At 45.1% G+C, this 15,252-nt stretch overlaps 1 protein-coding gene across 1 annotated transcript in view; it reads right to left on the minus strand.

Moving 5' to 3' along the window:
- Positions 1–15,252, minus strand: part of MYO9A (myosin IXA) — a 184,929-nt gene that overhangs the window by 21,475 nt on the left and 148,202 nt on the right. Inside the window, exons 17-27 of the mRNA XM_082322190.1 lie at positions 14,123–14,266; positions 13,395–13,434; positions 12,419–12,541; positions 9,055–9,135; positions 8,033–8,143; positions 6,882–7,004; positions 6,227–6,376; positions 5,682–5,992; positions 3,087–4,739; positions 1,391–1,472; positions 658–870 (exon numbers count right to left, since the gene is read on the minus strand). Of these exons, the coding sequence (XP_082178316.1) occupies positions 658–870; positions 1,391–1,472; positions 3,087–4,739; positions 5,682–5,992; positions 6,227–6,376; positions 6,882–7,004; positions 8,033–8,143; positions 9,055–9,135; positions 12,419–12,541; positions 13,395–13,434; positions 14,123–14,266 (3,031 nt within the window). The remainder of the gene's footprint in view (positions 1–657; positions 871–1,390; positions 1,473–3,086; positions 4,740–5,681; positions 5,993–6,226; positions 6,377–6,881; positions 7,005–8,032; positions 8,144–9,054; positions 9,136–12,418; positions 12,542–13,394; positions 13,435–14,122; positions 14,267–15,252) is intronic.

Raw genomic sequence — 15,252 nt, forward strand, 5'->3', positions numbered from 1 at the left:
TACAAGTGCTCTGCAGCACAGGCTCATGTAGCACAGAGCTGCAGCCCGTGGACACCCGTTACTGTGCTTGAAAGGTTATTTTTTTTTTCTTTAAAACCCACTATTTCACTCTCACTATATTTTTATTGCCTAATTTTCATGTTTTTGCTTTCTCTAAGATGCTGTCTGCTAGCATTGCTCCGATAATTGAGGACTGAATAATCATCGGATACTGTGGCTAAGGATACAAAATCAAAAGTAACAGGAGGTGCAAGATTTGTATAATTTTCTTTGTTGTCTGTTGCTTTGATCTTTTTTATGGATTTGTGTAGACCATACTTAGAGCAAAAGGATCCTAGGGTGACTTTGCTATTGAGGTTAAAAAACAAAAAAAGTAGGTAGCTGTGCAAGATAAGTTGCAATGCTACAGGAAAGCTATGGAAACCATAGCTGATATCGAATCAAGCCAGAAAACATCCCCATGGCCAAGAAATACAAATGATTTCCCCATTTCACATCTGTTTCTGCTGTGTTCGCCGAGTTTACCCATCTACAGCATCCTTGGAATTGGAAGAAGCAGTGGTGGAGGGATCAGTGCAGCTAAGGTTAGCAAAGAAAGGCTCCCGCAGCTCTGCTTGCTCTCTTTTTCGTTTCCCCCACCACGTTGGAAAAAATTACCATTTCGGAGTCACTGTAACAGGCTTGCCCCAGCCGGGCTGCAGGCACTGCCTCGGGATGAGGAGGTTGGTCAGAGGAGAGAAGGAACTCAAAATTGTCATCGTAATCATCTTCCTCCGTATCCCCCTCCCCATCAGCAAAAGTACCTCTAGTCAAGAAATCGGAGCGCGTCCGCGCCATGCGGGCTTTCTTTTTATGGGTCGGTCTGGGAACCTGCTTGACCAAATGATAAAACAACAAAAAAATAAAGGTTTTTAAAATAAGAAGGAGATTCTACTGATGTTTGGCATCATAGTGTAGCTCAAGTACGGCCTTAAGACATCTCTGAGTGACATTGCACCTCACGGAGGAGAGACAATATTATATCTAATGCAAAAAAAAAAGGACCAGGAAAAACAAAAACCAAGACAGCACGGTGAAAATGGACAATCATGGATGTTACTCAAACGTACGTTAAACCAAACCAAGACAAGACTGCATTGGACAGTGCCATCAGGACCGCAAGATCCTTTTTATCCAGAGCCACTATGAATTATTGTTACAGGGGCTTTTTATTTTTAAGAGAAGGTGTGAATGTTGCCGTACCATGATATCCCCCTTCCCTATGTCTAGCAGCCCTTGTACTTTATAGTTTATTTCTTTGAAGCTTTTGAGGGAAAACTGGCAGAATAAGGTTCCCTCCCCCCCCTCCCCCCCTTCAATTAAAAGAGAAAATAAGTAAGCCACAACTTACCTCTCCTCTGCCAGACCCCGGCATCTTAAATGGCTTCCTAGCTAGTTCACCCTTGGAAAGGCATTGATGACTTGCTTCCCTGCTGAAACACAAGAGAACAGAGATGTTTCATCTTCTCCTAAAAGCCTTCCGGCCCAGCCAGTCTGGCTTGCAGGAGTGTACAAGTGCACAGCCCAAGCACTCAAGACCAAATTACAAGTTTGAGGTCATGGCGTTTTGGAATTGCTTTGAATTCTTCAGGATTTGAGTTAATACCAAAGGACAAGAAGACGTGAAGTTCTGCCTGCCAACTCTACCCATCAGGGTGGTTATGGATGGTACCTTTTCACTTCTGGATTCTCAAATGTGATTAGTCTGTTGCAGAATAAAAAGTAAAATACAGGATTTTTTTTTTTTTTCCTGTTGCTTGTTCTGTGCATGAACCAGGAAAAGAAATGGAAAGAAATTTTTTTGGGGGAAGACTATTCTCAAATACCCACTTCCAAACTAATTCTCCAGGACCTCCTGCAGATTTTCATACAAACTGGTTTGGAAGCAGAGCATCCTTGCTTTGCATCTAACATAGCATTAAAAAATACACCCATTTAAAGTTGCTTTTTGCTCAGCTCACTCTTTCTACCATCACTTCTGAATAAAACCCTCACCATGCCCATGTGTGAGGGATGCTGCTGGCTCTACTGGGGAACAAAGGGCTACTTTTTAATTGACTGCTCCTTTTCCCTATCATGTACCTCTGGACTTAGTTAAAGAACCTGCACAAATTAAATGGGAATCTCCTCCCATCGCAACGGCACATAAACCACAAGACTACTACACTCGGAGGCGCCTTAAGTTATCAACAGCAAACATTCACTGTTTGCTTTTGCCTTGGAAAGGGCGCAGCAGGATTTGGGCGGGGTTTATGTCCTTTTTGAGCTAAATGACCAAAACCTCTCCAAAATTAGGCAAGGCAGTTTAAGCAACATGACAGAGTGGGAGCAAATGCTGTCCCAAGATCTTGGTGGTCTCTAGACCCTGTGCTGTCCCAAGATCTTGGTGGTCTCTAGACCCTGTGCTGGAGCAGCCCATCATTTAAGCAGTGCGACGGAGCTGAATGACTGCTAAGCCCATTACACATGTAATTATATAGGTAAGCGATACACTGTCAAAAGTGCGTTCATATCCCAAACTCCCTCCAGACAGTTGCTGTTTTTTAACCTGCAATGGTAAGATCATCTGAAAGGCTTGGCTAGCTGTGTTAATTCTACAGCAAGCAAGAAAAATCTGTAATTTTTCTTTCTTATCTACTCATTTCTACTCTGATCACGCAAAAATCCTAAGAATTTTTTCTTCATCTTTTACCTTGAGAAATAAACTCCTATCACCGTTCACCTAGGGTAAATGAAAACAGTGTCAACTCTCTATTAATTTGCTTCACCTGCTAATGTCTATGATTATCTTCCCTGCCTTACATAATGCCCATCACATAAGAGACCGAGAAATCATATTTCCAGCTCTTTTTCCTTTTCCTCTGGTCTCTGCCCACTTGTTGCTAGAAGATCAAAAAACCCATCTTCGTTTTGCTAGGTGTTTTGTACCGTCTCCAGAAACAACGTTCTGGACCATTTGTATAAAATGGTCTCTAGCAGAACAAAAAGCCTATGGAGAAAGCCTACGGAGAAAGCCTTTGGAGAAAGCACATTATCTTTTTACTTACTGGAGGCCAAAGGGATTGTCTTTTGGTGTGAAGAACATAGCGCTTGCCCTTGTCTCCTCAGCGGCCTGGTTGGGCATTCGGGGCTGCCGGAGGCGCTCCGTCCTCAAGAAGTGGCTGCCTGGGAGGTCCCTGGGGTCCAGAGCCGGTCTGGAATGGCACCGGGGCTCCAGCACCGCTCCTGATTGACCTTCTCTTCGCTCCATGAACATGCTGACGGGTCTGTCTTTGGGGGCACTGTGGGCTGGAGAGCTTCCCCTGGTGCCAACGGTGAGACCTTTAATGTCTACCAATGTGGCTGGAGTCACACCTCTGATAGGGCCATGCTCCCCTCTGCTCTGGGGGTGCAGGACAAGGACCGACTGAGGCCGGCTGTCTGGTTTTTTGGTTGGTTTGAGGGAGGGGTCCTTCATTCTGCTCTGCTCAGCCCTCTGCAAAGCCTCCACCCTCCCTTGCTGCTCGAAGGCTTTGCGTTGTTTCTCCAGAATTTCTTTCTGCTGACGGATTTGCTCCATCATCTCCCTCTCATTTTGCAGCTGAAGCTGCTTTTGCCGTTCCTCCTTCTCCACGTTGAGCTTTTCCAGTCTCTTGATGACAGAGTCTGGAGAATGGGCCTGTGTTGCAGTCGCTGTCCCACATTCCTCTCTTTTGGTAGAGGGCTTTTCCTCTTCCTCCCCTCCCAAGGCTCTGCCCTGGTCTGGCTCAGAGTCCTTCCTGACCTCAGAGAATGTAACTGTCCTCTCCTCTCTTTCCATTGCTTTGTTCCTCAGGTTATTCTCCTCCAGCTTCACCTTCATGTTGTCTTGTGGTGGAACGTAGAAAGTAGGTAGGTTGCTGGAAAGGAAGGCTTCTCTTGGATGAGCCTTGTATATAACATTCTGGGGGTCGCAGACCACGCGCTCCTTCACAGTGAGGTTATCAGGTAGCTCCAAGTCTGAAGGCATCCTTCTGCAACCGGATAAGTTGCTGTTCACATCTGCCACACAGAAAGACTTCTCCTGTGGATGAGCCTGGGGGCTGCTAGGCAAAGAGTCAGTGGAAAATGACTGCGCATCTTGCTCATCTAAAACTAAGGAAATGAGTTTATTACTTGGGGTATCTTCACAGCTTAACATCTCGAAGCTCCCTTGAGAGCTATCGCTCTCCGGGGTTCCCTGCGGGGAATGAAGTGCCTCAGATATAAGCTCAGTGGACCACCGCCGCTCTTCTGAAGGTGACAGCCCGCCAGTGGACCGGACTTTAAGCAGCTCCAAGCTAAATTTTGCCTGTTCCAGTTCACGCATCCTCCGGCTTTCTCTTTTTGCACGAACCACTTTTTTCTGGTTGAGATCCTCCAGCGACTTGGGTCTCTCTCTAACAACGACCTCCTCTTCAGTGTCCATCCCGCTCTGGCTACTGGCTCTCTCATGCCTTTTGTACAATAAATTTGCAGAAGTATCCAGTGGGTCCACATGACTCACCCGATTATTCTCCATCAGTGATATATGTTCCTCTATAGCTCTCACTCGCTCTTCAAATGAGCCATCCTCCCACTTAGATGGGTCAGAGCCCTTAATTTCCAAAGCATCACCTGCCTCCGGTCCATCCTCTTCTCTAACTGACAGGCCATTCTCCAGCTGCATCTCTTTTAATCGCTGCTCTTTCAAGGCTCTAAACCTGCAAGAAAGCAGAAAAACAGTACATTGTACCTCCGTGCCCACTCATGTCCCTTCAAGGCACTGCACTGGTGGCATCTCATCACCACCACCATGGTCACCTCATCACCATCACCATCTCAAGCAACCCTCCTTGCACGTCCGGTGCAAGATGATGCAAGCGCACGTTTGGTTTTCAGTCTTCTCCTCTTATGCCATCTCTCCTACTCAAGGATTGCCCCAATGCACCTGAAAGCTCCTTTCACGCTGATGGCAGCAGCTCTAACCTCCATCCCTGGTCTAGCTCGTTTGCAAGCTGACGGAGTCAGAAGAGCTTAAACCATTGCATCCCCTTGGCTTTTCTGTCTTCACCATCCTGCCTGGGCTGCCTCTGGTACAGCTAGCAGGGACTCACACCCCATGCCAAGAGCTCTTTGCAGCTCCCAAATCTTCCACCCTATGTCAAGGTGCTCCACACCTTGCAGTCAGCGCCACTGGAGAATGAACCAAGACCTGCCCCACGGCCAGCAAGCCAAGGCATGGCTGGAAACCCTCTCCCCTTTGCAGCAGCTGGCTCCAATACCTCCTGTCCCTGTGAGACAGCGCAGCAACAAGATTGGCGAGGGAATCCGAGTTAAAAATAGGCTACTTAAACTGGTGCTGCTGCCAAGGGGGAAAAAAAAACCCAAACCAACTCATGAGTATTTATAGCCTTGGCTTTCCATTGCCTACATCCTCCAACCTGAAATAGCCTCTGCTTATTCTAAGAGTAGGACCTGCAGCTAAATAAACTCCTTTGTTAGAAAGCGTGGACAAGCTAAGGATCAGGGCAGGTCAGGACAGGGTCAGAGATCCTACAAAGGGACACCATCTTCTGTAAGTCACCGTATTCTGAGCACTGCCAGAATTCATATCAACCGCATCCCTTAACACTTTCTTTTTTTACTGAGGCCAACGGCCTTACCTTTGTCGTGCTAAATATCCTCTACACACCGCTTGCAAGCAGACAACTTTGCTTCTGCTGGCTGTGTAGGACTGCTTTGCGCGGTGCCCTCGCCAGGCTGCCTGGATGCTGATGGCTGCATTGTGCCGCCGCTTGATGTACTCCCGCCAGCAGGTCTGGATGAGGTGGGCTGCAAACTGCATCTGCAGGAACCTCCGCCTCTCCACAAAGCCACGCCAGTGGGTCTGGAGAACAATGGCGGCTTTGCCAAGGACAAGAGGGTCCGGGGATGGTTCACCTTGTTTTCGGCTCTGGTAACTACGCCAAAATCTCTGCAAACACACAGCAGGCAGTTCCTTGTAACAGGTGTTGCATGGTGACGGGAGAGCACCTGCCTTCATGCAACCTTTCCAGCCGTCTCCCCCATTCCCAACTTATTATGGCACTAGGAGTCAAATCCTGATTGTAAGCTCCTTCCTCAGAGAGAGGACCTGATTTTACCCATCAGCTGTATCTGTAGCATTCGTGGATTGCAATTTGCAATGAAATCAGGTACCATCACCTACCTGTATGATCACTGCAGCTTGCCTTAAGCTCAGGAACTGCCTCCTGCAGAGTATGCTGCGGAACCAGCGCTGCAGCAGCGTGATCCGGCGCAGCACCTCCTGATGGAGCAGGTCCTGCAGAAGCTGCCGCTCCCGCTCCTTCATGAAAACCTGGCCAAAAAAAGCGCAATAAACACTAGCAGGGAAAGCTCCCACCACCACAAGACAAATAATTTAATCCTCCTGGTTTCTGTGTCCTGGATGCCCAGAAGAAAGTTCAGCAGCTGATTTTAGTTAAGCCACCTCTAACAGGTTTCTGCAGTTTCATCTGCAGCCTATGACTGCCCAAGCTCTGAATTACAGAACCTCTGCTTTCCCTTCAGGGGAGGCAAAATGACAGCTATCAAGCTGTGTCTACACGCAGACACAGTTTTTTGAAGGCTGCCTCGTTCCAACCAGACCTGTGACTTGGTTAACACAAAACAATGATGTTCCTTACTATTTTGTGTTAACAATATTCAAAGCTATTTTAAGCCATTGGTCTCTGGCAAACAGAAGAAAAACAGTTTCATTAATTAAAAACATATATAAAGATGTTAATTTATCATTACAGAAATGCAGGCAAATGTTCTATCTGTATCTTAAATGTAAGTCTGAACTGAGGATAAACATTTACCATTGTTCTTCCAACTTGGTAATTGTTTGGATCAAGTTTTATTTTCCGGAAGAAATCATGGATATTGTGCTTAGACGGGCTGATTCCTTGTGGCAGAAGGACATGGAAATGGTTCACAAAATCCTGAGAAGGAAAAAAAGAAACACCAAGATTTGGTTAGATGGGTCCTGCTGTGTCCCTTTCTTCCATAAATAACGGATTTGCTCTACTGGCCACATGAAATGGGATCTATTGAGTGAGCAGAAGGACAGATAGCATTTTATGGACTGGGGAACACAAAGTTTCATCCACCGTTTGTGGTTTGACGGGAAACACATCAAAGCAGGGACGCAGCAATGTTCAAACATCTTTCAGTGTGGGAGGAGAGGTTCTGGAGCACCCACGGGGTCATCTCGAGCAAAAAATGCTCCAAATCCTCAGCAAGGGCCTCTACGAAAGGGGTACACCAGCATCTGCAAAGCATCTCTGAGATGCTCCATCGGTTACTGCTGTGAGGACTCAAAGAGCAGAGGAGGTATGAGAGGAGAGATCCTCCCACTTAGGGCTGGGATCCGTGCTCATGGCAAAAAAATAAAATTGAGCAGTTTTCCTTTTCTAAACAGCTGCTGCGCAGGACACAACATCTGGCCCAAAGCAGCTGCCAGCAGGAAACAAATCAGCACCAGCAAAGCATGAAAGGACTGACATGTGCACAAAACCTGGTGAAGACCAAAAAGAAGAAAACAGGAAAAGCTGGATAACTCCTGAGCGGTGTAGAGGATGCCAATCAGCCTCCCGATGGGACACAGCCAGCACCAACACGACAGGGCGAATGCCATTCCCAGGTGATTTCAAAACATGCACAGAAAAGTGTGTGCAGATTGGATACCTTTTTTTGCAAAAAGGAAGTCCATGTTACAAAAAAATACTGCTTTTGTTCAAAAAACACGATGTTATCTGCAGAGGGGCTCGTAGCCTTCACCTAGGTCCAGATCAGCTTGCTAGAAATCAGCAGCGCAGCAAAGGACCACTCCATGCCAGACATCAGCTCATTACATCCACTGCCTTGCATGAGCAATTAATTACCTTGTTAAAAAAATGAGCTAGCAACATTCAGACAACTCTGATAATGATGCTAAAGGTGGGGAAAGACTGAAAACATTTTCCCCAACCTGGAAGGAGTATTTGCAGCTGTATCCCGACTGGCGAATGCGAACAGTCTCCAGCATCCCTGTGTACCGCAGCTGCCTGAGCACCAGGCTGTCACTGAACCGCAGGGGCAGCTGGAAGGGGAAAAACAGGCCAACAATGAGCAAATATTTCCTTTAACTGAAGGTTTTAAGCGCACAGATGGGTAAACAGATTCAGCAGATGTAGCACATCTGCATGACACGCACGTTGGCAACGATGCTAGGGGAGGGAAGGAATACGGGTCCCCAGGAACCATGCTAATCCCAGCAGGGTTGAATCCTGTTTGCTTCTAAGCAGCCATCAGATGGAGACTTTCAAACAGCTAACTAGATATGTAAAGCCAGGTTGTGAAGAAGGTTTTTCAGAGCCCCCAAACTAAGACCCCCCCAAGGGCACAGCAAATGGGTAAGATTGTGAGCAACTAAATAATGTCCTAGGTGTAAAGCTTCATCTTTAAATGTGTGAGTAAAACTCCAAAGGATTAATCCACAAGAAAGCATCGCTACTGCAGCCTTCATTTTAAACTGAATCCTTAGCCCATGAGACAAATCAACCCTTAAAGCCAAATTAAAAAAATATGATGCATAAGTGAGTTTGAATAATGTGGTTTACTGTAAAAGTATCTGCTTTTACCTATAGAAACTTTATTTTAAAGGTACGTTAGGGCTCAGTAACAGCACAAGTGAATTCATGGCTCTGTAAATCACTATTACGGGTGGCAGGAGTTTCAAAGGAGTGAAATTCATTTATTAAAATCAATATATTTTTCATATAAATTAAAACCATATATTTTTCATATACATGTTTCTTCAATTACAAGAAAAGCCAGTGCAGTTTATCAAGAGCAACACCCAAGTGATAACATTCCCATTGCTCATATACAAATATATTCTAAATCCAACTTGATTTGGGGCTTTCTTTTCTTTTTAACCCCCCCATAAAAATTTCCAAAATAATCCCAAGGTGATCTTTAGCAGCACTGCTTTCACGGGATGGAATTTACCTTTTCGGCATTGGATCGAATGCACTTGACAAAATAAGGTTCTGCTTGGCCAAGGGTCTCCATCAGCTTGTTGAGAGATGCCTGCAACAGAAAAGACATCTTCAGTTGGGAAACAGACAAGAGACCACGACAGATAATGAAAATTTTCCTCTGTCCAAAGTGACTTCACGCAGCATTTATTCCTGATTTTTAATTGTCAAAACTTCATTGCTGGCCTAGAAAGGAATTTTCTTAATAACAGTTTTGCAAAGGGAAGATCTGGCAGCTTTCTCTAATCACTGCTTTCCACCTTTTGCCTGTCCCCTTCTTCTTAAACAAACTCCCATTCTGCCAAATAACTTAATTTATAATGATTTTTAAAGCCTGCAAACCCTAAACACTTCATAGGCTGTTTTAGAGGAGAATAGCTTCAATGCTGGCATATTCCTGGCTATATTCCTCTGCTGAAATGCAGAGTTGAGATAACTGAGAATCGAGGGTTTTCCACGTTCCAATTTTATATTTCCCCTTATTTCTGCATCATTATTAAAAGTCTAGCTCATAAAAATGAATTAATATTGGCATCATTGCTATGCACAACCGCTCCACCAGGATGTCATGCCAAGTTATGCTTCCACCTTGCAATGAAGCACAAGCTTTTTGAATAAAACCATACTGAAAATCAAAGCATGCTGAGTCAGTCTGCAGCTGGCCGGGTTCCTCAACTGCATTTTTTTTGCTGTGCCCTATAAATATTTAGAATATCTCTAATTGCTGAGCACATTAGTGACATGGTATTAGTAATGTGCTCCAGAGTTGATTACTCCTGATTTTAACAGCATTTAAAACTCAGTTGTGTAAACAAAACGGTGTGATATTAAAAAGAAGTATTTCGCCTACAGGTCTGCTTGCAGGAAGCCTTTTCTTCTCCTTCTGATCATTTTAAAGACATATCTATAGGAAGTCTTTCATGTTTAGAAAAATTTATCAGGATCTGGGGAAGAGTAAGGGATGGATCCCATGCACATGCAATGCAGCTGCGTTATGCGTATATTAACTGTACGCAAATGTCCCCATTGTTCCCGTCCCAGGGAGCAGCGGGAACGCCACGATGTGGCAGAACTCTGCTGGCATGCTCCTCGTTTTCTCAAAAGTAGACTGAAATCACTCTGTTTTTACAAAATAAAAGCCTACTAGGAGATATCAATCAGCAGTGATATTGCAGCATCCCACTGTGCCCCACGCCACGCTGGTGGGAGGGAAGGGGGGGACACACGGGATGCAACCCCTTTGCCAAAAAGCCCTGCCAAAAGCCCGGCAAGCAAAGCACTCCCGGCACTGGAAATTGTAGAAATTGGATCATACTGTGGCTGCTGGCCCCGTAGGAGCGGGTATTTCCATTTCATCAGCAGCCAGCAACATCCCGCGCATGGCAGATGGTTCAGGCACCCTCTGCCATCTGGTGCAAGCTCTGGTCATCGGGAATCCATAAAGGATACGCAAGGTCCCCAGATTAACCCCATACCCTGCTCCATTGTCCCTCTGCTTGCAAAACTTTCCAGCCACCCACTCTCTTGTACCACCTGTATTCAGTCTTTCAGGGAGCGATGAATTGCTTCAGCATCACCCTATGCTAGACAGGGCAGCATCCTTTTCTCTAGGGTACTACCTGCACGTGGGATAGAAGGGGAGGCTATAAATTGCCGTGCTGCAGTTTAGGTACCAGCTGTCTAGTTTTCAACTGTGACAGCCATCACTGCTCTTACAGCATCCTCTAATACAGCTATTTCACCTAGAGATTACCGTAAGTATAAGCATGGTTAAAATCAACAGGAGGCGGAGCAGCTGTAAGCCCAGTGTTCAGGCATTAGCCACAAGGCAGCATTTATCAGCAACGCCCCCCTGCCCCAAAACCCTGTGATAGGAAACATTTGTTTCCTGCCTGTGACCCAACTCCATGCGCCACAATTTTATTAGTTTGTTCCTGATAAAAAAAGTGATCTCGTAGGCTTGCACCAGACTGGTCTCTCCAGAAAATTCTTCTCTCTTATGAGTGTGAAATGAAATTAGGGCTGGAGTGCCCGGTGTTTGTCTAAAAGGAGGAGCAGGCAGTCATACCAGAGCTGCCTCCAACTTAAATATGCTTTTATTCATTTAAGTAAAAAAAGGATGTGTTGTAAGCACAGCTCCTACATTGTCAAATCACCATTGGTGAACATCAGAAAGCATAAGGAAAAGGGTATTTCAATGATCTGCTTTGCTGCATAGGGGTAGCGGGGAAATCTTCACAGTGTTTAGTGGTCTTATTTGTATGCACTGTAAAAATACACATAAAAATCTCAATCACACACCCCGAGGCTTTTCAGAATTTCATTTGAAGGCTGAATAGGTTTCGGGAAGGCATTTCACTCTAAGACATCCCTGTTTCAACCCCCCCATGGCATTGTATGAATTAAGCTCTGCAGAAATGTATTTTAACCAGCATACTAGACTAAGCTTTTTGTACATATACACACACACAGACGTGCATTCTGCAAATTATATATACATAGATTTATATATATGTGTGTGTGCATGTATATATTTAATTACTTAATCTTACTCAGATCTATGCATGGAGACTTTCTAAAAATGACTCACATCTCCAAAAAACCCACCAAAATTAAAAGTCAAAACCAAGCCAGACTTGCTTAGAAACTGATTTTTAACTGAAAGCTGCTTTCTAACATTACCACCTGCTTGTGCATGTGTCTTATAGCAGTTTCCAAGCCCTGATGTGCATATTGGAGGATTATTTTCACTGCAGCTAATCCTAGGGATGGCTGGCTGGTGCACAGCGCTGACAACACAACAAATGCTGTATCGATCCCTCCTCTTAATTCCTCTGCTTGCCTGGAGATAATGCAGCAATATTTTGACCTTTCTGCCCCTATTAAAATTCACATTCTGGCTGGCTTGAAAACAGATTGAATTTCAGATGCTGAATGCAAGTAAAGACTGTAAAAATGTCATTTCAGGATTTTGCGGTTTCTGGATTCGGTGGAGAAAGCGCCATGATGCAATGGCTTGGAAAGTGAGGTACCAGAGAACAGGGATGCCCCAAGATCTCTGCTCTGCAGCTCATCGTCATGCCCCATCTTGCTCCACCGCATCATCCCCCACAATATCCACCATTGCTCTTGTTTCTCTTCATTTACACCATTTAGATACCTTCTGCAAGGTGTCTCGCAGCTTACCCAAGCCACCTCCTCAGCTGAATTCATATCCTCAATGGTGGTGAGGATGGGACGGGACTATGCCTGCAAGTGTCCTCCTAGGCACCCTGGGGACCCAGAGCAGGTATTTACTTTTAATTCACCTCTCTGTATCAAAGGCAAAGGATTACCTGGAACTGGGCACTGATGCTGGGTGGTTTTTTCTTCTTATGGAGATGGAGGAGGGATTTGGTAATGCGGTCATGTAGCGTCAGGTTGGTTAGGTGCTTGAGGGACTTCACATCCAGCATGTGCTGTGGAAAAAGAGAGACTCCATTTGTTCTTGATAAATACAAGAATAACTAGATCTTATCATCATGCTATCTGCTGTAGCCCTCTTTATACCCTCTGCAGGGCTTCCTTAGGTGACCACCCTACTTAATCTCAATGGGAAACACTGAGGGATGGCTTGAAATGTCTCTCTGCTCTATTTGGCTGGAGCCAGATCCCCCAGACCACATTCCTCCAAGCTCCTCTGAGGACTTGCCAAGGGCATCTTTGACCATGGGGAATTTGGCTCTCCTATCCACTAAGGGCTGCAGACAAACTGTTCACTGTTAATGAGCAGTTCATTGGTTAACTGTATCTGTGCCTCTCCAGGTGCAATGTCCACCTGGTCCTCTGTTCCTGACCACCAATGCAGCACCAGCAAGGACTACAACAAGCATTATTATTCTAGATACAACAGATCTCTAGGCATCTCTTAAAATACAGAAAACACAGCCAAGATGGAGGGAAACTGAATATTAGACAAGCCTGTTGTCTGTCAGGTACTAGCCCTCTTGCATAACGTACCGCTCATTTTAGTTTAGAGGTTTAATTATCAAATTTCACCAGCATGTATGTACTCCTTCCCAGGAGGAGAAAAAAGAAGCCAGAGCAGGTCCAAGAAAGGTGGATGCAAGCACTCACACAGCACTCTCCCAGCAAAAATCAGGGCTGAAATCCTTTGGTTTTATATAAATTAAAGAGCCCTGAACAGAACTGAGTTGTTCAAGCTCTTGATGTAGACACAAGCAGTCTTCCTCACACCCATCAGCATCTCAACATTGTTCCTACAGTCTTAACCCACAGACCAGCAAGATAAAAATGCTGCTTCTCGCTCACCTTTGGGAGACTGGGTTTGGCTTTGAAGTTCTTATTTCTCCTGGGGAGATAATAAATAGCTCAGGTTAATCCACGCGTGCAATTGCAGAATGGAGGAGCTTATGAAACAAGCCCTTCCAAATTCCCTTTAGCAGCTGCTTCCTATAACCTGCACTGAAATTGGGCTGCTTCTGCATGCTGCAAACTAGTTTTACAAATTTAGTGGCAGAGGTTTGAGAGGAAGGTATCCAATTAAAGGGAATTGCTACATTGGAAATGATGGGAATGCTGGTAATTTGAGTAGAGCGAGAGAGTGGCATCACAAAATGACTGACCACCCTCCTGCTTTCTCATACCCCGTGTTAACTCCAGCCACCCTGGCAATGTTCTCTGAACCTTCTGATGAGGCTGCAGCGTGAATCATCGACATCATTTCCCCACCTAATTTGTAATGGAAACTTTGATATCATGTTAAAAAATGTAACTGCATTACATCGCTGTCATATCTTGAGACTGGTTTGACCAGCAGATTCATTCTTTCTCTCTCTTCCCCGCGTCTGTCATTACAAATGAATGATAAGAGTTAAATAAATCAAATGCCTAAAACATACTGGGGTCGCTTTGACTCAACTGTGAAATGTCTCCAAACCCTGATATTTTTATATTCTGGCTATTTACATTCCTCTAACTACTCATGCTGCTCATTACACTCCAGGAATAAAACCAAAATTCCCTCCTTTTGCACTTACATGAGGATGCCGTGGGCCCTCTCCAGCAGCTTGCTGTTGGTTGCATTGACAAATATCCCATCTTTGTCTAGGAAGGCGCCAGGGCTGGCGAGCCTGCTGTGCCTCATCCCCATCCGGCCATTCCAGCCAACTGCATAGGCATCGCTGCAACACCAAACACCACACAGTGTTAGGAAGACACAAGAAAAAATGGTTCTATGACAAAATAAAAAATAAGATCATAAAATAATCTGTTGGTAGAAAATGAGAGTCACCACTTTATTATTTAACCATAAATCAGCTCCCATGGGATGAGTTTATGATGCCAGACACCACATGAAGTGATTGGCTAATTAAGCACCTTTTAAAAACCAAATATTCATAAAAGGATCAAAACTATCATCAGGAGAATAACAGCTCCCTGTTCTCCCAGTCACAAGGCTTGGGTCTACAGATATCCCGATGGTCCGAAGGATATGAGACTATGACCTCTGCCATCAGCCTTGCATCGTTAATAGTCACAACTTTAGATGATGTTGGTGATGACTCTGTCATTTCTAATTCATGCAATCATTTCATTAGGAAAAGAAAAAGCAAATATCATTTGCAACAAACTAATTATTTGCCACAAATGAAGGATACCAGCCCCAGCAGGACTGATGGGTTGGCCCAGAATCACTCACTGGGACCTGATCACAAATTACTCGCCCAATTTGGTCCTTTCTGCCATGGAGCAGAGTTGCTTTGGTCTCCAGAAAGGCTCACCTGGCTGCAGAAGGACTGAAGGGAAGGGCAAGAGGGACCAAAATCCTCGCTTGAAGGAAGGGAAACCAGTACTCGACAAAACATCAGGTACTCGACAAAACATCAGTGCAAATAATTTCCAGAGTTCAGGAGCCTTCCTATGGCATCTGGGGTTACGCAAAGCCTCTCCTGGGCTGTACCCAACTGCAATTGGTTTGCTAGTGGGTTTTTGGTGTGGGTTTTTGTTTTGTTTTGTTTTTTAAATTTTAAATTCTCTCAGCATTGCAGAAACCATCATATAAAATAAAGGTGATCTAAGGAAGGATGTGGGTCTGCAACTGCCCCCACCCCCGAGCTATCTCAGACAGGAGGAAAAGGAATAGGAGGAGACTCAGTACAGCACCAGT

This window comes from Platalea leucorodia, assembly GCF_965183815.1.
Source record: "Platalea leucorodia genome assembly, chromosome: 9".
NCBI lineage: Eukaryota > Metazoa > Chordata > Aves > Pelecaniformes > Threskiornithidae > Platalea > Platalea leucorodia.